The sequence below is a fragment of the Crocodylus porosus genome, unplaced genomic scaffold (genome assembly GCF_001723895.1).
Source record: "Crocodylus porosus isolate Cpor-Errol unplaced genomic scaffold, CroPor_comp1, whole genome shotgun sequence".
NCBI classification, from domain to species: Eukaryota; Metazoa; Chordata; order Crocodylia; family Crocodylidae; genus Crocodylus; species Crocodylus porosus.
In genome coordinates, this window is record NW_017728886.1 from 34,456,101 (window position 1) to 34,480,168 (window position 24,068).

The 24,068-nt window shown below is 43.2% G+C and overlaps 1 protein-coding gene across 1 annotated transcript in view; it reads right to left on the reverse strand.

Annotated features, from left to right (window-relative positions):
- Positions 1-24,068, reverse strand: part of MALRD1 (MAM and LDL receptor class A domain containing 1) — a 433,259-nt gene that overhangs the window by 202,513 nt on the left and 206,678 nt on the right. The window contains exon 20 of the mRNA XM_019529906.1: positions 19,168-19,325. Coding sequence (XP_019385451.1) covers positions 19,168-19,325 — 158 coding nt within the window. The remainder of the gene's footprint in view (positions 1-19,167; positions 19,326-24,068) is intronic.

The window sequence follows — 24,068 nt, forward strand, 5'->3', positions numbered from 1 at the left end:
GCAACTGGATAGCAAGAAACTATCATTCAATTGCACTTGCATTTGGGCACAATGATTGCCTGTATATCTATCATAAGGAGGAAGAGAAACAATGTTTGTTTCTAATTTTTGTGTCCAATTTTTAATATACACATTCACAAAAATAGGTAAGTTTGTCTCTTGACATAGAAGTAAACAATTGAGACCCGATTCTGATGTCAGCGTAACTCAGGAGTAAATCTACTGAAGATAATGGAGGCACATTAGTAAGAAAAATCTGATATAAATGAGATCAGAATCAATCCGGTTAATTTTACTTGGAAGCTTATTGTCCAGGAATAACAACTTGCGGGAACACGTTGTTTCCTTCCCCTCACCCCTCTTTTTTTTAAATCTCTTACTTATGAAATATCTTTGGAAAATCTGGAGACAGTAAATGTTAACTAGTAGTAAAACAGCAGAGTATCACAGCCTATATGTCAGACATTTCAGCAACGAAATCTTGTCCCAACCAAATGGGAAATGATAATACTGATAGGTTTCAGCAAAAAGTGCTTTAACACAAGGTCTAATTTTACACCCCAATTACATTTTTAAACCTATATTCATGACACTGCTTAATACTGAAAGGTGACGCTGACACATAGGAGGAAAATTCAGACCCATGTCCAAGCTATCCTCTAAGAAACCTAGAAAGGCAGGAATGTTGCCTTCCCTGAGACTAAACTCTATTTTGACATAGGAAGAGATTTTTGTGCAAACTCTTGCATGAGTCAAGGTAATGAAAAGGTTACTGGAGGCAAGGACAACGTCTATTATTGGGTATGGATGATCAAGCCTGTTTAGGACTTGTCACTTGACAGCTATGCTGTCTCCCACACTTAATGGGACTGGAGTGGAGGTATGGACTGGTCATAGTGCTTGTTAGGAATATGGAGTGGAGACCTCTAAATATACCTTCACTTCATCTGAGTAACAGTCTTTTTGACCAAGTATGTCTAGGGCAACTGTGTATATTGCTTCCCTTTCCTATTCCAAATCACTGCTACAAATTACTGAGTGTATAAAATTAGAGAATCTGATATGACCATTTCTGTGTCATGGTTTCAGCTTCCAGTCATTTCTACTCTTTTTTCCTAGTAAAAAGAATTTGTGCATGCACTGTCAGAGAATGTAGCCCAAGGGTAGGAATGATGGAATTGATCCCTGTGGCTTCATGGACAAATCTGAATCACTTCAAGTATCTGCAATCTAAATACTGCTTTTTTAGAGAATAGTCAGATTCCAAACAAAGGAAAGATGCAGAACTCACAAAGAAGAGCCAAGAGGAGGAACTACCAGGAAGGGAAAGGGAATACTAGACGTCCTGGAAGATTGCTTTTGGGGCCTTGCTACATAGTACTTTTAGGGGGGTTCCGGAGCTCCTAACCCCAGGATTGGCTGCAAGTTAACACTTACGTAGTTTAAAGCACACATTATTTGTCTCAAAGTTACACCATTTCAAGGCAAAATTATCTCTAATCTGTATAACCTTGCTCCTGTTCCATTAAGATGTGGCCACTCCCCACAGCTATCTACCCAAGTGGAAGTCTTTCAGTATCTAAAATGCTCCAGCGCTGTGGCACTTGCTCTGCCTGGCAAGAACAGCAAGCTGGTCTGGGCAGCAGCTCAAGGCACTGAATCTGCTGGGCATTCCAGGGCTGCAGTGCTCCCTCTGCCTGATATGCCTGGGGCGGCACCACTTGGCCCAGCTCCTGCTTCCTCTGGGCAGAGAGAGTGCCACAGCCCTGGAGTGCCTGTGTGGTCCCCCCCATGGCCAGCAACACCCCCCCCAACTCCACTGCCAGCCACAGGCTCTCCATCCCCTGCAAGCATTATGTCCTGGTATCACCTGGGGTTGCCATGGATACTCCCATCACCTCGTACCCCCAAGATTGAAAGGGATCAGATTTAGGGGACTCAAAGAGTTTTTAATCACAGAAAAACACAAGGAACATTATGGGGCACCACCTCCACCTGAGGCTATGTGGGGCTCCGAGTCCTGCCCCTGCTCAGCAACCTCTAGTGGCAAGTCACAGCTGTACAAGTGAAGGACAGTCAGAGATGTTTTTTCACCATAACTTGTGACTGCTCCACTAAGTGGAACAACACTAAAGCCAATTAACATTTGTGCAGCTTATAGTGTAAGGTGTAAAAAGGCCATTAGTGTCAACAAGAAAACAAAGGAGTGATGGAAGTGCAATTTTTAAACTGCCAAGAGAAGTGGATGCAGGGATTGGGAACACAAGCAGGCTTGTAATCATTCTAATGCTTGTAGGGACAAAATGTCCTATTCACCCAGGATTACAACCATGCAGACTATAATTTCCCTTTCTCTAATGCATTTATCTTGTGTAATGAAGGATTGGGTTGCTCTTGTTTGTTGGAGGAAAAGAAAAACTGAGTATTAGAAACTTTAAAAAGTACAACACTGAGTAATGAAAAGCTGAGGAAATTAACATCTTAAGCATAAGCATCAATATGAAAAGGCTATCTTCAAAGTGAGATATAAGGTATTTTTCTCAACTCTTGATACTAACTGGAACTGGAATCTTTATGCTATGATTTGTTTTTTGTTTAATATAGATAGTTTTAAACACACTTGGGTTTATTTGTGAGTGAACAGGGACAGCAAAGAGGGAAGTTTGCAAGTAGTCCACTGGGAGCAAGAGAAGGAAGAGGAAGAGGAGCCAGACACCAGGCACCACATCTTGGTCCAGGAAGCTAAGTGAGCCAGGGCTGCCTGTGTATTTGGCTTGCTGAGTGTTTGTTTGATGAGCTGTGTGTTTTGGGCATGTGCTCTGAGCCCTGGGGAGTGCTATTAGCTAAGTGATTGCTGGGTGATTGCTGCCTGTGCCTGAGAAAAGCCCTAACAAGGGGGCAGGGTATAAAAGGAGACTCCCTGAGTGACCAGGGAGCACTCGAACAGGGTCAGCAAACAGAGTAGTTTAGAAGCAGTTCATAAGTCAATCTGCCACCACCTTCCTTGCAGGGGAGCGTTTAAGGTAAGCTCTTACTTTAATTAAGAGTAGCTAATCTACATATATTTAGTGTAACGAGCTAAAAGTTATCAGTTAGACCAATACTTAAGTCCGTCACTTAACTAGTGTCCTGAATGGAGAGTTTATTAGGGAATTCCCTGGAAATGCTCTCACTTTTCTTCTCTGTAAGCTTGGTGAGTGGAAGGAGGGAAAAGGGAATCTTTTGGGACCCAGAAGCAGTGAACAGGCCAGCTTATGGAGGAGTTTCATAGGTCTGCTTGGAAAGAGGGGAAGGAAGAGAGTCCTAAAGAAATGGCTGGAGGATGTTGCAATGCCAGAGCCACTGCCACTGCCACTGCCAGCTCTTCCTCTGGTTGCACCTGTGAGGTGTCTGTCCTGACAGGACAGCTCACCATAGATGCTTCTTCCCAGGTCCTACTTTGACACTGTGGAGACTGCAGTTTTCAGGTTCCTTCCAGTGACAGCCAGGTGGGAGGTGCCTGCAATGTGAGTGGTGCCTTCTGGTGTCCATCAGGAAGCAAGAAAGAGAGCTACAGGACGAGGTAGCAGGAAAATCCTCCTCTGCCATAAGGATTTAATCAATTTAATGTTGAAGGAGACCTCTAGGACTAAAAAGAAAGGATTGCCAGAGGCCGCACTAGAGAAGGAAAAGTACATGGACTCCCAGAAAGGTAGAAGCTGAAAGATTGTGACCTTTGGCAGAAGAAAAGATATGGTGCATGTTCCACTGGTGGAAGAGGATAGACCAGGCCTCCCCAAAGTTGGGAGGAGTGAGCCCACTGCCTTCAAGATGAAGCAATAGGTGGTGGTCATTGGAGATTCCCTTCTATAGGAAATGGAGGCATCCATCTGTGAGCCTGACCTGTTGTCCCAGGAGATCTGCTGCTTGCCCAGAGCCAAGATCTGAGGTGTCATGAATGAATTACCAAGACTCATCCAGACCTCTACCACTCCATGCTGTTCATCAATGTGAGCACCAATGGTACTGGCAGGGGGGACTCTGGGCAGATCAAAAGTGACTACAGGGCTCTGGGTGCAAGGGTGAAGTGGACAGGGGCTCAAGTGTTGTTCTCCTTGATCCTTCTAGTCAAGGGGAAGGGCCCAGGCAGGTGCAGACACATCAATGTGTAGATGATTTCACCAGCATGACTTTGGCTATTTGACCATGGGATGTTGTAACAAGAAAAAGGATTGCTAGGAAGAGATGGAATCCACCTGACAAAGACAGGGAAGAGCATCTTCTCAGGCACGTTCACTAACCTAGTGAGGAGGGATTTAAATTATGTTCTCAGGGGGATGGAGACCAAAACCCCAAGGAAAGCGGGGAAATGGATGACCTAGAGGAAACACATGCAGGAGGGGCAATAGGGGAAGCCTTGTCATTCTTCCTATGAAAGTAAAGCAATCAGCTTGTTACCTTGGGTGTCTGTACACAAATGCATGGAGCCTTAGAAACAAGCAAGAAGAATAATTGGAAGTCCTTACACACTCCCATAATGATGATGTGATTGGAATAACAGACTTGGTGGGACTGCTCATATGACTGGACCATTGTCATAGACGGGTATAAATTGTGCAGGAAGAACAGACAGGGGAGAAGAGGAGGAGGAGTTGTACTTTATGTAAAAAAGCTGTATGATTGCTCAGAGCTCCATTATGAAGCTAGAGATAGGCCTGTTGAAAATATCTGGGTTAGGGTCAGAAGGGAGAGCAACAGAGGTGATGTCATGGTGGGTGTCTGCTATAGACCACCAGACCAGGAAGATAAGGTGGATAAGGCTTTCTTCAAACAGCTACCAGAAGTTTCCTGATCACAGGCCCTGGTTCTCATGGGACTTCAATCACCCTGACATCTGGTAGGAGAGCAATATAGCAGTGCACGGGCAATCTACGAAGTTTTAGGAGAGTGTTGGGGACATCTTCCTGGTGCAAGTTTTGGAGAGAGAAACTATATAAGCTATGCTTTTCCTGACCCGCTGCTCACAAATAGGGAGGAATTGGTGGGGAATGTAGTAGAATCATAGAAAATTACAGTCAAGTTCAATCCTTTTTGGAACAACCCTTCAGGTAGTTGAAGGCTGCTATGAAATTCCCCCTTGGCACTCTACTCCTGGCCCATGAACTGGATGTGATTCACCCAAAGGTGCTGAGGCTGATGTGATTGCAAAGCTGTTATCCATTACTTCTGAAAACTCATGGCCATTGGGAGTGATTCCAGACGATAGGAAAAGGGCAAATATAGTGTCAGTCTTTAAAGGAAAGAAGAGGAGAAGAAGGAGCATCCAGGGAACTACAGACTGGTCAGCATCACCTCAGTCCCTGGAAAAAATCATGGAGCAGGTCTACAAGGAATCCATTTCTAAGCACTTGGAGAAGTTGGTGATTGGCAGAGATCTGGGTTTTCTGTTTGCCATAGAAAAACATGATAAAACACTGATTTTTTTTTTTCCTTTAAAGTGACATAGAAGGCACCACATGCATGTGCCAGGCAGTGGTGGAGAGCAGCTCCCACTAGTAAGTCTGCAGGGTGGGATATAGAAGACACAAGAAGACAGGGCGGTGCATAAGCAATGTGGGTTGAGATTGGCGGGGGGGCAGACTGAGGTGATGGCAGCTACAGTGAGGAAGAGAGTGGGACAGGGCTGATGGCTGAGTTTGCTGCCCAGCCAGGGGTGACCCCAGGGCTGGGGTGGGAATATGTGGCCATGAGGTGCAGCTGAGGGGCAGGAGGGAGCTATGGGGGGCTGGTGGTGGACCAGCTCCCCGCAACACATTGGGAGTGCATGGGGGGGGGCACATTCCCTTGTACATTTGTCTACTCACAATAGGGCATGGGGCTGCAGCCTGGATGCCTCTATGGCCCAGCAAGTGGGCCCCAGCATGAGAGGGTGGCATAGGGTAGGGAAACTCAATTCTGCCACCACTGGGAGCCTCACACTAGCTGTGCTACCCCCTGCCTGCCTGGCAGCAGCAAGGGGACACAATTCCATGCTGCCACCAGCCCCATTGCTGCCAGGTTGGCAGGGCCACCTCATCATGGTTATGTGACTGGCATGACACCTCTGGTGGTGGTGGCGGCAGTGGCAGCAGCACTGAGCCTCCCTGCCTGGCTACACCCTCCTGCAATAGGTCCTGCATGCTGGGTCATGGAGGCCCCTGGCAGGAGGGCAACAGAATGGTGCATCCTCCGTCTGCCCCTGCACCCCATGGGCTCCAGCTGCGCTCCACCCTGGCCATGCTACCAAGGAGGGCAGACTCTGCACTCTGCTCTGGCTGCAGCAGCTGCTGCCTCCTGCACATAGCAATTGGGATTCAGGCACTTCTGGGAGGGCCATAGGGGGCTGTGGACCTTAGCCCTTCTTCTGTACCCCTTACAGCTGGGGGCCCCCACTGGTAGGGCTGGTGGGGGCAGAGGGCTAGAACGAGAGGCACCAGCAGGGATAGGGGGTGCATGTGAGGAGTTAGGGGCACCAGAAGTGATGAGGGGGTGGGGAGAAGCAGGCTGGGAGTGAGGGGCACCAGCAGGGCTGAGGGGTTTGTGGCTTGGGAGTGACAGGCAATAGTATAAGCAAGGGCAGGGTGCCAGCATATCAGGGCTGCTCAGCGCCACAAAGCGAGGGGGGAGGGGTTGAGGCTAGCGAGGGGCCTCAGTCATAGCTGGAGCCACATCTTGGTAAGTGAAGGGAACAGAGGGTGCTCTGATTTTTCCATGAAAAAAACCAAAATCAAATGCCAACATATACAGTTATTTAGAATTTATTTTATTATAATGATTAAGGCAGTGGTAGGCTTTCACACTGCTTTATAATTGTAAATATAAAAATAAAATAATGTGTTCAAGTGATACCTCTCCTCTCTCTCTCTACACACACATGCGCACGCACGCGCACACACACAAATTAGTGGCATTTCATTTTAATCATGGAAAACCACAGATTTTGGGTTTTTAAATCAGAGATTTTTGGATTATTTTATATCAGAGAATCTGGGATTTTTAAACAGAGAAAACCAAGATTCCTGGTTATTAGGAACACTCAGCATGGATTTACCAAGGGCAAGTCATGCCAGACCTATTTGACTGCTTTCTATGATGAGATGAGTGGTTCTATGGATGCAGGGAGAGCAGTGGACATGTTATATCTTGATTTTAGTAAAGCTTTCAATACAGTCTCTGACAATATCCTTGCAAGCATGCTAATGAAGTATGGACTAGAGGAATAGACTGTAAAGTGGGTAGAAAACTGGCTTGATCATCGAGCTCAGACTGTAGTAATCAATGGCTCAATGTCTAGCTGGCAGCCGATATCAAGTGGAGTGCCCCAGGGGGTGGGTCCTGGAGCCAGTTTTGTTCAGTATCTTCATCAATGACCTGGAAGATGGGATGGAGTTAAGCCTCAGCAAGTTTGCAAATGAACTAAGCTGGGGAGAGTAGTAGGTACACTGGAGGATAGGGTACGGTTAGGATTCAGAAACCTAGACAAATTGGAGGACTGGACCAAAAGAAATCTCATGAGGTTCAATAAGGACAAATGCAAAGTCCTGCACTTAGGTTGGGGACTGACTGACTAAGCAGCAGCTTTGAAGAAAAGGACCTAGGTGTTGTAGTGGACAATAATATGAATATGAGACGATAGTGTCCCCTTGCTGTCAAAAAGGCTAACAGGATACTGGGTTGCATTAGTAGAAGCACTGCCAGCAGATTAAGTGAAGTGATTTTTTTTCCCCCCTCTATTCAACAATGGCAAGGCCACATCTGGGGTACTGGGTCCAGTTTTGGGCACCTCACTACAGAAAGGATGTGGACAAATTGAAGGGTAACAAAAATGTTTAGCAGGTTGGGGCACGTGACTCTCAAGAAGAGACTGAGGGAACTGGGCTTAGTTAGTCTGGAGAAGAGAAGCCTGAGGGGGAATTTAATAGCAGCCTTCAACTATTTGAAGGGTGGTTACAAAAAAGATGGAGATAGGCTGTTTTCAACCATGGCAGATAACAGACAAAGGAGCAATGGTCTCAAGTTGCAGCAAGGGAAGCTTAAGTAAGAGATTAGGAAAAACTTTCTTACTAGGAGGGTAGTAAAGCATTGGAACAGGGTATCCAGAGAGGTTGTGGGCTCTCCATCTTTGGAGGTTTTTAAGACCTGGTTAGATGATGTCTTCCTTGGCTGGGATGATTGGGGCTGATCTTCTTTGAGCAGGGGGTTGAACTACATGACCTTCTGAGGTCCCTTCCAACCCTAATTTTCTCTGATACTAAGCCTGTCACCTAATCAGAGATATCTATTTAATTGTATTAGTCTTAAAGTGAAGTAGAAGGCAGGGTAGAGTTAAACTGTATATATTAACTAAAGTGTGTGTGTGTAGGCAAGATTTAGCTCAGAAAAGGCTGTGTTATGTGTGTGTATCTATATATCTGTATCTATACTGATATATATCTATTAGGGCTGTGTGATGCTTTGGTCAGTGATTCGATTCAGCAGAGATTCTACTGGATTCGGTGGCTGAATTTCCGAATCTGAAGTGAATCAGGAGAACCTTTAATCACTCCGAATTGAACTGGAATCCTCCAAATCAATTCAGAAGGATTCGACGATTCAGACATAGACTCAACTTTAAATGTTTTTTCTACATACTTCAAGGTACCAGGTAGCTTGTGAAAGCTGAGATGGTCGTGCAGATGGAGCATCCCACAGGAACGCAGGGGCGGGTACCCAGCACACTCAGCAGCAGACCTCAAAGTGGACAAGAAGCACTTCTGGTCCACTTCCTGGTCTGCCCAGGAATGCACTGGGGGCCCACCCTCCACAGCTTGGTGACTGGTGCCTTCTGGGTCTGGGGGGGCATCAGGTCCCCCTGCGGCCTATCGCCGAGCTGGGGGGATGCGGGGGGGGAGCCCTGCATACTCAGTGGGGGACCCGGACATGGACTGGAAATATTTCCAGTCCACTGCTGAGCATGCGGCCTCCCCCCTCTTGTGGGATGCTCCATCTGCCCCACCATGGCAGTGTTCATGAGCCATGCCTGGTATGTAGAAAAACCTCAAGGTATGTATAAAAAACATTTAAAGCTGTGTCTATGGCCAAATGGCTGATTCTCCAAGTCAACATTGAATCTTCAGATTCAGCAAAATCAAATCAGGGACAGTGACCCAAATAAACTAATTAAATCACTGATTCAGGCCAAATCTGAATCTAGTATGGCTCATTTCACCCACCCCGATAGCTATATAAAACCAGCGTAGATATATATCTACTTTGGTTATTTTATAAGTTATCAATATACCCCACTTTCTACCTAATCAAAGACAAATTCCATGAAATGGATCAAATCTGGGACACTGAAAAATATAAACTATTTCTCAAAAATATGTGCCAAAGGATGATAACATTAGTAAATCAATTACTATTGGATTTCAGTGCTACATCAGTATTTGCTGGGGTTTTGCTGGTGTTACTGTTCAGTGAGGTCTAAGTTGACAGTGAGATGAGATTTTTCTTAAAATGTGACCAAGTAGGAAGAGGAAAGTGACAACAAAGGAAACACAAAAGCAAGGAAGGACGTAAGTAGACCTATCATCTTTCTCCATTCTTGCTGAGGTTAATCTGAAGTCCTTGAAAATAGATACTTTTCATTTTTTTTTTAAAACTGAGATCTCATTCTTGAAAATGAGACACTGTCCTGAGAATTTTGATCAGGTCAATCTTTTGCATTCTCTAAAAGTTGGTCATGTTCTCAAAGAACTCAGGCCAAGGTGATGAAATGTCCATTATACATAGTTTTCTATTGGTTTCTAACAAACAATGCTGTTTTTTAAAATTATAAATCCATTGATCAATCAATGTCTTCCTATTTTAACATCAGAAACAAGATTCTGAAGTACAGTAATGGCTCTCCTACCTTTCTGCAAAAGTGTAATTTGTTTTTTTTCATGCACTTGCACAATTGATTATTCTAGGTCACTAAACTGTTTTGAATGAATGTTTACATTTAGTTGCAATTTAAGAACCCAATGAACTATGCTTCCAGTAATTCCCAGGTATGGAGGTGATAATAATTTCCTAACTTACTCATTTGAATAATGCAATACTCTAAATGATGACAGCTCAAGCCAGTTATATTGCTTTCTCTCTTGTTATTCTGTAAACTAATTTGGAAAGATAGAATATTCTTTCATTACTTCTGACTTCTAATCATTGCTTCAGCCTCAATTTATTAGGAGATCCAGTAACAATGAACTAGAATCATTGGGTGCCTGTAGATGTGCAGGATGCCTGCTCCAACATGCTATAATTACAGTGTGTCAGAGCAGACTTGGTTAATCAAGTCTGCTGGAGTGTGCTCCAGCAGCATGCTCCAGCAGCCTCAGCATCTTGTGTAGTCGGTGTTTCTGCACTTCAAAATGGTGGTGGGGACACTTGAACTAAAGATCATTTGACAAGCTTTAGTTACAGTACTCCCATCTCCATTTTGAAGCTTGGGATGCGGAATACTCAAAATGCTGCAGGTGCTTTTATTAGACTGACTCGTAAGAGCCAATCTAATTAAAGCACCTCCCACCTCTGCCCCGGAGCATGTGTAAAGATGCCCATTGGATCAAATTCATCCTTGGCATAACTCCAGGGGAATCAATGTCCATTACATGCAAATTGAACCAGCTGTATGTGGCTTTTGCTGCTGTGTTTTAAATCAGAACATTTGATCATGTAATCCTGATTGCTTCCCATGGAGGTCTAACAAGGCTCCTATGAAAGCAAAATCTCCCACACTCCTGTATTTGAGCAGTACATATAGTATACATACTTTTGCAAATTAGCCATACTGACTTTATTTTAAGGTATTTGGGATCAGATAATCAATCACTTAATTTCACTAGTTAACAGTCACTGGCATAACTTATTTCACTGACTGAAATGGGACCTCTGGTATAAATGGCAGCTAACCAGTGGGAAAACCTTTGGGGAGTACTGTACTACATGCTATAAATTAGGTGCAAGCACTGGGCCCTTACTTGTGGTGTTATATTAACCAGGCACTCCTGAGGGAACAAAAGGAGATTTTTCCAGTCAACAATATTTTAATGAACTAATGAAGCCCAACTACTTGGCACGATTTTAGATGACTAAAATACTAAGGTGTTAAGTGAAAAACCAATATAAAAATGTAACATGCTGACCTTTGAAACTTAATGTGCAAGGAACTGCTGGCAAAATATATATATAATACATACATACATATACACACACACTTGTGTTCTAGATTCTTTAAAAATCTAGTTGGCAAGTTACTTATCTCAAAGAAGGACCAAAAACTCTTATCTACATAATTTCAACCTGTTCCTTATTATTTTCACCATCAGCTCCCTTTAAAGAAAACATCTCACAGACCTCTTTGAAAATTCATTTTTTTCTGTTCTCCAATTTAATAGAGCCCAAATATAGTTCTAGGAAGGAATCCAGGGCCTGAGGAGGCTGACAATTTATATGCTAATGTATATATTTGATCATTTTTTTATGCATCCTGAGATGAGTGCCGTCATGGGAATGCATAGTTTATTTTAAGTTGGTAAGCACAATAAGTAGTTTCCTCAAACTATACACTGACCTGGGAAGAAGCTAAAGAATATGAGGGTCAGTGATATTGATTGTGACAGTTGCATTTAAAACTAATTGGATAGAAGCGAAAAATACAGCTGTCCAAATAAATCTATTGGCATCTGCAGTTTCCCACTCTTCACATTTCAGTATGCTGACATTATTGTTGTATGTAGGGAATTTTAAAAGGACTATAGGTCATCTATACCTAGGCTGTGAAGCCAACTTAGCTGTACATTTGTGTGTGATTTCTTTTCTCCTCTCCTCCCTGCCTTATGCTAGCTGAAAAATCAACAGCTGTGACAGTTTATGACATTTGATGAGCTGTAGCATCCAGGTGACAAGTTCTGCAATAGTAATCCATTAGTGGTTGCAGGACTCTAGCTGCTGGCTCCAGCTGGCCATATGCCTGACTAATCCACTGGATGAGCTAGTTTGAAGCTGTGGAACTGTCTGTGGGGCTATCTCTGTTTAGGCTGCCATGATCTGGCTGGGATTTCTCTTCCTCCTAAATGTCATTATGTCTTTGTTCATTTATGACTGGATAGAATTAATTCACTGTGACAAATTTCAGAGTAAGGTCCCCTGAAAATTCTTAATCAGATACTGTATTTATTGACCCTTGTCATAGTGAACGGAGGTAGCAGCTAACGGCTATTTATACCTACTGTCCACATCTTTATATCACTCTTAAGGTACCTGATCCAAGTTTATCCAAGAGGCCCCCAAACACCTTGTTCAGACCCTAAATTAACCTTTCAACTGAAGTGTTTATTCTCAGTGCAATTAACATTTGGCCCATGGAAACCCAATGTAGCAAATGGATTTGCTTTTTAGTCTTTGATCTGTAGCTGCTCTTTCACACCGGTGCCAAGTTTTGTTCCTCCTTATGAGAAAAATAACTTAAGCGTCCCTAGCAAAAAAATATTCAAGGTTCAGTAGAAAGATGAGATTTATGGTTTCCCTTCCTCCAAAAATGCTTGTCCAATTCTGTTAAGAAGATGTGATGGGCCTTTCTTTTCCCTGGTTCAAAACCACCCAATATTTGGGTACTGAATAGGAAATATATATATGCCAGATTTTTCTGCCACATGTTAAGGTTCAAAATATCTCTTTCATTTTTTCCAATTCTGCTGCGACCACCCACAGATCAATATAGAAATATCTGAATGTCTGAATGCAGTAGTGAGTTTCTGATCAGTGGCATCAGATTTCAGGTTAGTAGTAATCTATTTGCTCATTATGGTTCTGAACTGCAGCTGAGCATTGCACTGTGTCAATATACATGGATAGACAGTTAGAAAATGCAGTCTCCTTATACAGATCCACTGTCAATGCCTTTCATTTGCATAAATGATGAGTATATAGATTTTTAGCGCACAGTGTTTCTAAAACTATTTTAACTCTCCTTCTGGGTCACTTTGTGTATAGTGTTGTTATGCTGTGCACAGTTTTATAACAACAATGGTACTAAGGTTTGAAACAAAACCCAACACCATCAGAGAAATTATTACTGAAATTTGCTGCTTTAACTATTAGCCTTAACATTAAGCCTCATGCCTGACAGCAGTACATAAGGTTCTCTATAAAGTGATCCTACAATAGTTGTGGTATGGACAGCACTATTTAGGATACCACTTCAGGAATGTGAGAGGTAATAATTTTAGCTTCCAGAAGATGCATAAATTCAACTTATGCTAACAGAAATCAACTTCATTCTGCCTGGGAACATCAAAGTCTGACCTGTTTTTTGTTATATTCAAATAACTCTAAAACAGGAGTAACTCTTTTTAAATGAACAGGGTAAGCTGCACAGGTGCTGTAGTTTAGATAGAAACAGCAGGAAGATTTCCAGTATGGCTCTTCTCAGACTATGTACTGGCTAATTAGCCCTCATTCCTAATGTGAAATAAGACAAATTAAGTAAAAATTCAGACAATGGTATTGGAATATGGATCTGTGTGAACAAAGCAATAGAAGGACCAGATTAAGTTTCTGTCAAACAGGGTGATGTCATATCAGTAAAATATTTTTTCCCCACGTCCACATCTAACCCATTGCTTTGGCAAAGGACAGGAAATGGGCTAATAATGTCCTTATAAAAATTTCTCTGTCTTAGACTGTCTTTAACTTGTCCTTGTGAGAGAGTCTCTGAACTCACTGAAGGGCAGAAGTGCACCAAGGCAGCTCAGAACCGCTGATGGCAGTGGCCTATGGAGCACAGGCAGCTTTCACATGTGGATGGCATGGCTGGGCAGCAGTGGCAGAAACTGTTATTTTTGTGTCCTCCCTCTCAGTCAGCCCTGGGACTGCTGCTTCCCTCATTCTTCTCCCATCACACTTCTGCTGATGAGTGGGATGCTTTCAAAACAGCCAAAGAACATTTATACAATGCTTGTAGGGTTTAACTCAGTTTAACAAAAACAAGGATACTGAATGGGAATTAAGTCAACTGGGAATTAGAGGAGTAGTTTATGGTAGTTAAAACCCAGAGAAAGAGGTTTTTATGGGTTTTGGACCATCGTAAATACTTGTAGAGCAGACACATAATTCAGTTTTGTGCTCTATAATGTGGTAAAAAAAATCCCTACAAAGTGCACTTTTTGATAGGGCCAAAGAAAAGCTAGCTCTGGCTTTTTAAAGCTTTGGGGTAGAGTTGGGAGATATCTAATAAGAATTGTTCAAGTTTAAACGTTTTTACTGTGTATGATTTAAGTAGGTTATCTACATGCTCATTAATGCACTTTGCAAATGTGCATTAAATTTAGTATTCTCCACTGTGAGGTACTAGAAAAAAGTGCATTAGCCTATTTTAATAAGCATTAGCAAAAGCACATGGGTTTCATGTGATGCTTTAATGTGCATTAAAATATGCTAATGGACCATGTGCAGACAAAACAAGAGGTGTGTGTGTGCACAACACTTTAAAGCAGGCTAAATGCTTTTGCACTGCTTTAATGGTGTTGGTATTTACATGCCTCAGCAGTGTATTGTCCATTAATTCCAGCCACTGCAGGAAATTCTGCAGCATAATGCCCCTTAAAAGGCTTGGGGCACAGAAAACTAAAACTGCCCCCAAAAGCCGCAGAGCGAAGTACTGGGCTCCACACAGCTGCATGCCTCTGCAGGAAACCCTGCAGGCAGCCTGGCAGCAGCTCAGGAAAGCAGCTCTGCCCAAGAAAAGCTGCAAGCCTGATCTTTTTCCTTTTTTTCCTCCTGAAGCCTGCCTGCCTGCTTGAGCTGCACAGGGGCCTGGTGCTTCCCTCCATGGACTGCCTGAGCTGGGTGCATGTGGGCGGGGTGCTGCCTGGTGCGGGGGCTGCCACAGAGGGAAGCACCAGTCCCCCCACCCCCTCCCACAGCCAAGGGACCTCTGTGCCCACTGCCAGCTCACCCTCTCCACACCGCCGGAGAGGCAAGTAAATCAACAGGGTGTGTGCATGACATGGGGTTTAATCAGCCCTAAATTGAAGCGGCGCTTTTAAAAACCCATCACTTCAATTTAGGGCCTCCATTTCATCTACACACACCCATGCACATTAAAGTTAATGTGTAGACACGCCCAGTAACAATACAAGATAAATACCCCTGAGAAACAATAGCATGCACCTAACAAATAGAATTAAGTAAAAGGTAAAGGCCATCAAGCAGGCCTAAGGGGTGGAATTTTCTTTCACTTAGATAATACTCATCTGCCTTCTGTCAACAAGCTCACATGCAAAATAACTGACAATTTCAAACTCTAAAAACAAGAAATCTAATACTTACCAAACCTACTTGACCTCCTGTTAAGGGTAGTAATTTAATTTGTTTATATCTCTTTTTCATGAGCACCAGCTGCCCGATCTCAAGGAGAGAGAGAGAGTGAACCAAAAAAAAGTTATTGATGCTAAAAATATACTAGAGTTATGCTATTTCAAATGGCTTTAGGTCTGCAGAGGCAATACAAGACTCTGTATAATACAGGAGTCTGTACGGATAGGTATCTTCAGTGGGACTGGGGCCACTGGTAGGTCAATGAAAGAATCTGTTTGTGCTTTTCCTCTTGAATGCATTGTATGTAATCCAAATGGAATATACAAGTAATAAATAGCCAAGTGTGCTTCTAGACAAATTTTCCTTATTGTAGTGTACTTAGAGTGACTGGCAATCAGTGATGATACCAGAATATAAAACACCTGTATATGCATCATACAATTTTTTATTTTCTTCACTCAAGCTTAGTCATTATTAGTTAAGGGTACTCGTTGGCACCAAGCATTTTTAAGGAGCTCATAGTATTTAGGTGCCATAGGCTACATCTTTAAATAACCTAAAATGATGACAACGCAATACAAAACAAATTCTGATTTGATGTAAGTATTCACTGTTGTCCTTAGTTTGTTGTAAAGAACAGGATATTTTCTGCTTATAGCTGTGACTGAATTACCAATGAAGAGTAATTTTTAAAACCTATTAATAGTTAGAACCACCACTTTTTACCTAGCTGTTTGCTTTATGGATTTGATCTCTTCTGGGAAATAGCTATATACATTTCTCTCGTGATTCATTAAGCTAAAAATCTGGTTGAAGACTGGTCACCTTTTACTCATATGCGTTTTGAATAATCCTATAAAAGAAGAGCTCCTAATGACTACCAAAGAGACCATCGTGTTGAAATTTCAGATGGATTTAATCTTGGTCATGTCTTCCAATGCTAAAGTCTGTTGAAGTGTTCTAATTTAAGGCTTTTAAAACTTTCTTGTAATAACCGGGTTATCTGGGAAAGAATTAACAGATTATTTTTAAGGGCAAGAATAATTTAAAATGAAAAGCTAAGACAATATGTACATTAACATCTCTGATTGATTTCTTAGTAGGAAGTTTCCCAAATAATTTATGTCCTGAATTTTATATGTATTATAAGACATTACAGAAAAAGGAGGCAACAGGCAGATGTCAAATAAATGGAACAATTGTTTAGGATATATATTTTACTAACTAGTACAACACATGAATCAGAGTTGAAACCTCAATAATCATGTAGTCCAACCCCTTGCATAAATGCGTCATGAGCTAGTTGTAAACCTTCCCAGACATATGCTTATCTACTCTCTTCCTGAAAACCTCAAATGAAGGAGATTCCATGATTTTCCCAGGCAATTTATGCCATAGTTTGACTGTACTCACATACATACAAAAAAGGGAACTTCCTCAAATCAACCTATTGTTAGTACTACATAGGTCCAAATTAGTAAAGCACTGTCAGTGGCTTATAATGCACACAGCTGGAATGTGTGTTTACCTAGTATGAACCACTTCTTCCTTTGTTTTGTATATAACTGCCATTTCAACTGGAAACTTCCTTTTTTTAGTTTTATGTTGTTCTTAAACAAAAACAAGACATAATACCTAAGGTGCAGGGAGAATGTCAGTCTGCACTCATTACTAGGTGGCTTTTGCTGACTAGACTTTTGGTTTCATTACGTTTGTGTTATGACACCCTTCCCCCCCCCCCCGATTTGTGAAGATGAATGCCATTTCTAATACTATATCATTATATTTTCATTGTGTAGCTAGAAAGAAGAATGCCAACATGGCTAGAATTTTCCATTTTCTCCACCTTCAAACTGGCTACTAAATGCATTCAATTGATAAATGATGCTAGCGCATCAAAACTATACGGTTACAGTAATACACAATTACACCTGGCCACATGTTCAAGCAATTAATGATGCACTATAATGTGAAACCAGCCACAAATTTTTTACACAAAAAAATGTGTAGCAATTTTTCAGCTGGTTTTCATAGCACATTCAAATGAACATCTGGTTGGTTGGAACACGCTGGGGGCTGCAGCTGGCTCCGGTACAGTCTGTACCAGTTGTCAATCGGCTGATTGTTGGCTGGATGTGGTACCATACCGTGGCTTGAATTGGTCAGCTGATTGTTGGCAGCATTAGGACTGCACTGGGGCTGCCCCACATGGTCCTAATGTTGCTGAAAATCAGCTGATTGTTACTTTGTATGGATGGCACTGGGGTTTGAGCCCCAGTACAGTTCCCTACCAGGGGACAATCAGCTGATTGTCAACAGCATGGGACTCCAGTGAGTTTCAAACCCAGGGGTGTCCCTGAAAAGCAATGATGAACTGATTGTTAGCAGCACTGGGACTGCACTAGGCATCCCTGGTACACCCTTGATGCTACTAACGATCAGCTGATTGTTGGCTGGCTCCTGGGACCAGCTCAGGCTGGTTCAAGCCTTCCTGTGGTCCCTGTAGCCAGCCAGAAATCAACTGATCTTTGGCTGGATCAGGACTGCATCAGGTTTCAAACTGGTAATGGTATGGTCCTTCCAGCCAATGATCAGCTGATTGTCAACATCACTGGGACCACATCAGGAACCTCTTGTCCGGTCCTGAGGCTGTTGCTGATTAGCTGCTTGTTGCCTCACTGGGACTGTACCATAGGCGGTTCCATGATCATGATCCTAGGCACCCCCTACAGTGGCAAGTTGGGAGTGATTAGAGTCTGACCCATACTCACAAAACTGGACATCCTGCCATGCATGTATTGTCAGGCAGGATGTAAGATTGATGGGATTGGAGATTAGATCTTACTGTGCTTTTAAATGAACATCTGTCAATGGCTTAACTGTCCCTCTAACACCAAAAGTATCAAAAATGATGGGTTGATGCATACAGAGGAAAAGCCACATTAAAAGTTAAGTCAGGGCAGAGAAAGAGTACAAACAGATGTGACATTTGGTCTGGCATACAAAAAACTAGAACTCTTGGTTCCAAAATGATACCTTTTATTAGACCTACTGGAAAATGGCAAGAAAATTGTCCTTTTCTGCAAGCTTTCAGGATCAAAGTTCCTTCATCAGGCTCTGGGAAAAGTGTAGATGGTACAAGATGGTAAAAAGAAAATGGCAAGAAAAGGCATCAAACCCCAGCTGGCATCTCAGTGCTGCTCTCCCCCTCCCTCCACCCTTCCCCAACAGCTCAGGGGGGACTGGGCTGCATCAGCCCAGCCCACATCATGTGAAAAGTTAACCTAGGGAACACAAGTTCCTTAAGACACTAACACAGAGCACCTTCATCTAATACCTTATATGAGGAGGGTTAATTTTTCGCACAATCGTCCACCTCAAAAGTGCTCTGCAGCCATGCGTGTTGCAACACAGCTGTAGAGTGCTTTCAAGGGCTCAACTGCATGAAAAATGTTACTTGTGTAAGTACCCTTAGAGACCAAGCTGGGCAGGAACTATACAGCTGGCCCTGGAGCCCAGTCCTATTACAGGGTACATTTATGCACAAAGAGGTGGCTTTATAAAATAGAAATTGCAGTATGTGGTACATCATGAGAGATTTAATGTAGTATTAAATTGTGTTTGAGAAACATGAACAGCTTAGTTTCCTTTGGTCTCTAAGCAGCAGTTTCAATAGAAGAATTGGAGAGTAACCTCTTGCTGGCTGATCCAATAGAAGTTATGCTCAGTCATTCTTAGCTTGAATATGTCCACGCACATTGACAGACAGTACAACCATGAAGGAAAAGATGATATAATCACTACCTTAATGAGAACGTGAATATCTCCTGTGGCTTTGGATGATTTGAAGTACCAGAAGCTCATCATACAATCTGACCTTGATTCTTTCCATCGGGAGCTTTTCACATGGGCTTTTTCTCCTCTTAATCCTATTGGTGTAGCTTCAAGATACAGAAATTGCCCTGAAAGTAAGAATTATATGACATTAAAATGGCTTTGGACTTTCAGGTTATATTTCATAGCCCAAACTCAGCAAAACCAAATGCAGAGAGATGTAAACCATACCACTTAAGAGTTAAAAAAGCCCTTTCTTTGGAACTTGTGTTTCTAGGAAGAGGGTGAGGACAGCTTAACATTTTCAAGAGACTGTCTAGCAAACTGTCTGATTGGAGTCTCTGAAAAGACAGTGAACTGACATATTTTTCCACCCATGTTGACTGATCCCCTTTTTCTAACAACACCACCTGCTTTTCAGGCTGTACTGCCCATTAAATGACAGCATTTCCGATGCCAACTGCAGCACCTTCCCTTCCCTTTTTTGGGGCCCTTTCACCAACATAACTAGACGTCAGCCAAGTAGGCATCTAAAAGAAACTTGGGTGGAATTGAGGGGTGCGTCCAGACATGTGTGGACATTTGGTTCCCTGGGGACAAGTAGCGGCAGTGCACCTTGCACCACCACTTCTTGTCCCTGGGGAATCCCTGTGCCATACACACTTTGGCATGCAGCAAGTTGCCTCGGGTGGCATAGGGGAGGCTGGAGCCAGCACTATGCTGGCCCCAGCAGCCTTACCTAGGCTCCTGGGGGCCTCCTGGAGCTGCAGCCATGGCAATCCTGCTGGGCAGAGCCTCACCAGCAATTGCAGCACAGTTCTGAGCAGCCAGCCCAGCTCCACTTTTTAGCAACGCATGCTGCCCAAGTGTGTGCTGCTTCATTTTTTTTTCCATATTTTTTTGACCTCTGGATATGCAGGGGGTCAAAAAAAACCCACAAAACCCCCCCAGAGCAGTGCATGCTTGCGCAATGTGCCCTTGCAACGAAGAGAACTCTGGACTGTGTGGTATGTGGCACTACAAATGTGTCTGCACTCATCTGGACATGCCCACGGTCAGAAAAAGTGATCCAGAACCACTCCACTCCAGTACCTACAATCCCTCTTAATTGCCTAATTTCAACAGGCACCTTCATTTTGTCCAAAAAAAGAGAGTCCTTCATACCCAGGCTTAGGTTTCTGTGCAGTCTCCAAAATGATCCAGCTCAAGCATCTAACACTCATACCTGTGCTCCACTGTGATCAAGATCAGAGTTGACCAGTGCCTAAGGTTTACCTAGGCTAGGCACAAACAAACCATACTTAACTGACACTGAGGATATTAAGGTGAGCAGAAAATGCAGCTCCCAAGGTCATTCTCACTGGAAAAGATGGGGAAGAAATGTGGTAGTGGTGGTGTGGACCTCTTGCACAATAATCTAGTGGGAAAGCACTTGCCTGGGGTGTAGGAGACATGGGTTAGGTTCTCCTCAGCTGTGATGATTAAAACCCAACATATCTCCCACCTTCAGAAGTGTAACCTAACTTCCAGGCTACAGAAAGTTCTGGCTGGGGTAGTCTCCATCCCTACTATGCAAACACAAAGGAAAGAGTCATGTGAGTCAAAGAGTGAGCAAGCAAAAGACAATCCTGAATCTGTAAAGCCAAGTGGCAAGGGCTGGTAAAATAAACAAACAGCTCTAGGAACAGAAAATGGTCCTCAGGAGTTTCAACAAGGTGGTTGTACACTGTCCTCATCTCATCTGTTCTATAGCCCAGTGGCTTATGCATTCTCCTGAGATGGGGTTTGAATCCCCCATCGCTAAGGCAAATATATCATGTACCACTAGGATGTTATGCACCACCATTTTTACCACTCATTAGCAGCTGAGTACTTTTTGACTGCCCTGGATTCTGGGTTGATGGAGGTGCCTAACATGAATCAGGCCCTTATGTTCTGACGAGGAGTGTTCCCTGGTCTTGTGTTTGTTTCTGGCTACTTGTCCCCATTCAGCACCTAGGTTCTCTCAGTTTCGCTTTGGAGTCAGCTTTCTTTAAGAAATAAAAGGGTGCCTGTACATGAGCTGGGAGGCTGCTCTGACGTCTTGTAATTATAGATTAATTGAGTCTGCTGGAGCATAGTTATTGTTGCATTCCAGCCAGCCTCTGTGTCTCATGTATCAGCTGCAAAATGGTGGCGGGCACTTTAACTGAAGCTGCAGTTTTTGGCATGTGGCTGAAAAACAGAAAAGTATTTTCTATACAAGTCTTCAAGAAGCCATTCCTTACAAGTGCCAGTTCTGGAAGAATTGCATAAGAAACTCTAATAAATGTGAGGGTAAATTTTCTGTGAGAGATGGCACCCAGCAAAATAGCAGATAACATGAGACCAAAACTTGTCCAGTAAGAAGATGAGCTAATCAACCCTCAAAACTTCTGCAGAGATGTAGATCTATAGGTATCCCTAGCATAGTACATTAGTTCAGCCCACCTGCATTTTCAGCAATTTCTTCAAATACTCAATCACAGAGTATAATAAATACAGCAAATTTTCAAATAAAATAATTTGTTGGTGTGCAAACAATACAGCGGAGTTCAAATAAATGTAATCATAGTATAAATAGCACACTTTTGATCAAATTATAAATGCATATTTATCGCATTACATATATGAATTAGGCAAAAAAGTCCCTTTCAGTAATGTGGGTTTCATCATTTATAACTGACTGAAACTCTTCTCCAGCTCATTTGCCACAATACTATGGTGAAAAAAATTGCTTTCTATCTGAAATCAGGCAGAGAACTGAACAACCAATGCCTTCTGCAGAAAAATTGTCTTCTTTTAGGTGGTGCAAAATAAAATTTCTTTTTCTAACACATTTAGTATATTGTGTTATCACAACCATTAGCTTAAAAAAAAACTTTATGGCACTGTGAGATCTCACAGAAAGCATGGCATTGTTGTAGTACCAGTGTAGGTTGGGAGAAAAAGGCTGGGGTAGGATGGGGGGTACTCATGGTAATATTAAAATATGCTCCTAATTAGAAAAGTGTCTGTGGAATAACTATCTAAATAAAAAGCAGTCATGCTCCACAGAAATGCATTTTCATATTTAGGGACAGATCAACCTACGTAAGTGACAAAAGTTTTATCTGCTTCTGTTTGCTCACTGTGTTCTTGGAGATTGTGCTTCTAAGGGCTAAGCTTCTCAGACAAACTGTCTGGGGTGAGCACTGTGTCGTCATGCACAATAAGTGGGAACTGGACAACAAATAATAGCTTTTTTTTTTCAATTGTTAGCCTCTCAAGCACTGGAATTCAAATCTCAAAGGGCCTTACGCACTGCAACACTGAGTGTTACAATGCCTATCTTTTAAGCACCTTGTCTGCATAATGGAACCCACAGTCCTGAGTCAGATGTCTGAGCTTCCTAAACAATGCACCAAGAGTTTTAAGTAGCACTATGTGATTGACAGACACAGGACTCAGAGTAGCCATTAGGGAAACACTAACTGGAAACAGAAGTTATCTATAGAGTGTGATCAGCCATGCTACAATATGTCATGCCACAGTTGATCATGCTCAAGGACATCTGCAGGCACCCGCACTTGGGGTTTTCTCCCACTTGCAGACGTGCCCCTGGGTTTGGAAGTTTCCTTCCTTCCCTCTTGCAGATACATGTGCGGGCAAATCACTCTGTATGGGATTTCCCCTATCCCTGTCTGCAAGCACAGAGGGAATAAACTCCCATAGGGTTCCCTCCCTCTGCATCTATAGCTCATGCCCCTGCAGAGGGATTCTACTGGCACACATATCACTTCTGCATGGGGGAAGGAAACCCTGCTTGCAGACATATGCCCTATGTCGGGGCAAAACAGTGACTTTCTCTGCTTATCCAGACATGTCCCTGAAGATCCCTTGGATGCATCTAGGTAGGCAGGGAAAACAGGGAAGGTACTCCCAAGGCTGGAGGGAATTTGCCTGGGAATTCTCAGGGTGTGCAAAAACTAAGCCCCTCAAACCCACAGACCCTGTGCCTCAGGTGGCTGGAGAGGAAAGGCACCTTCAGACTGCCTTTACTCTCCTACCCTTAACACATAGATGTGGGTCACAATGAAGTGGCCCAATTTATTACTATCTTCTGTCATTGCCACAAATTTGAGCATTTGTGATGTGACAGAAGGTATGGATCTCTTATTTGCTTTCACTTTGTACCACCCTAAACATTTTTACAGTGGGTCAACGGTGATGTCTGTTTCTATCCAGTGAGGCCAGGATGCATCTTAGATATGTCCCCTCAAGAAATCACTTCTTCCTAGGGCTGTGCAAAACAGCATCATTCCACTTCAATGTCTGTTTCGATGTTTCAGTGGAACAGTGTTTCATTTAGAGTTTTGTTTGGGAGGAGTTGGCAGAGCCCTGCAGTCCTCCCAGGATCAAGGCGGCACCAGTCCCTGCACAAGCTGATATGCCCCAGGCCCTGCACCGGAGCCAGCCTGAGGGGGTGCAGGGCCAGCTCATGTGGGTACCCTCCCCCACCACAGGATCGAAAACACATCGAAACAGCTTTGAAACGAAACACAGGGCAAAATTTCACAGGGCCCTACTTCTTCCGCCTCAGAAAGGACCGTGTGGAACTTGGAGCACTTACAGCCTCTCTTTCAAGCTCCGAGTAGGGCTGACTTCTCTTTTAAAGCATGGAGAATGAAGAGTGCACTGTCTTTATGTAAAATATGGATTTAAACAATCAGCTAGTTGTCAAAGCACTCATAGGGCACGTCCACATATGCAAGCACATGCGCTTGCAGCAGCTCAGATAGAAGCAGTGCAATTTTGTGCCGGGGTTTTTTGCCTCAGCACTGCGGGTACTGGGGGAGTTGGGGGGGGGCAGG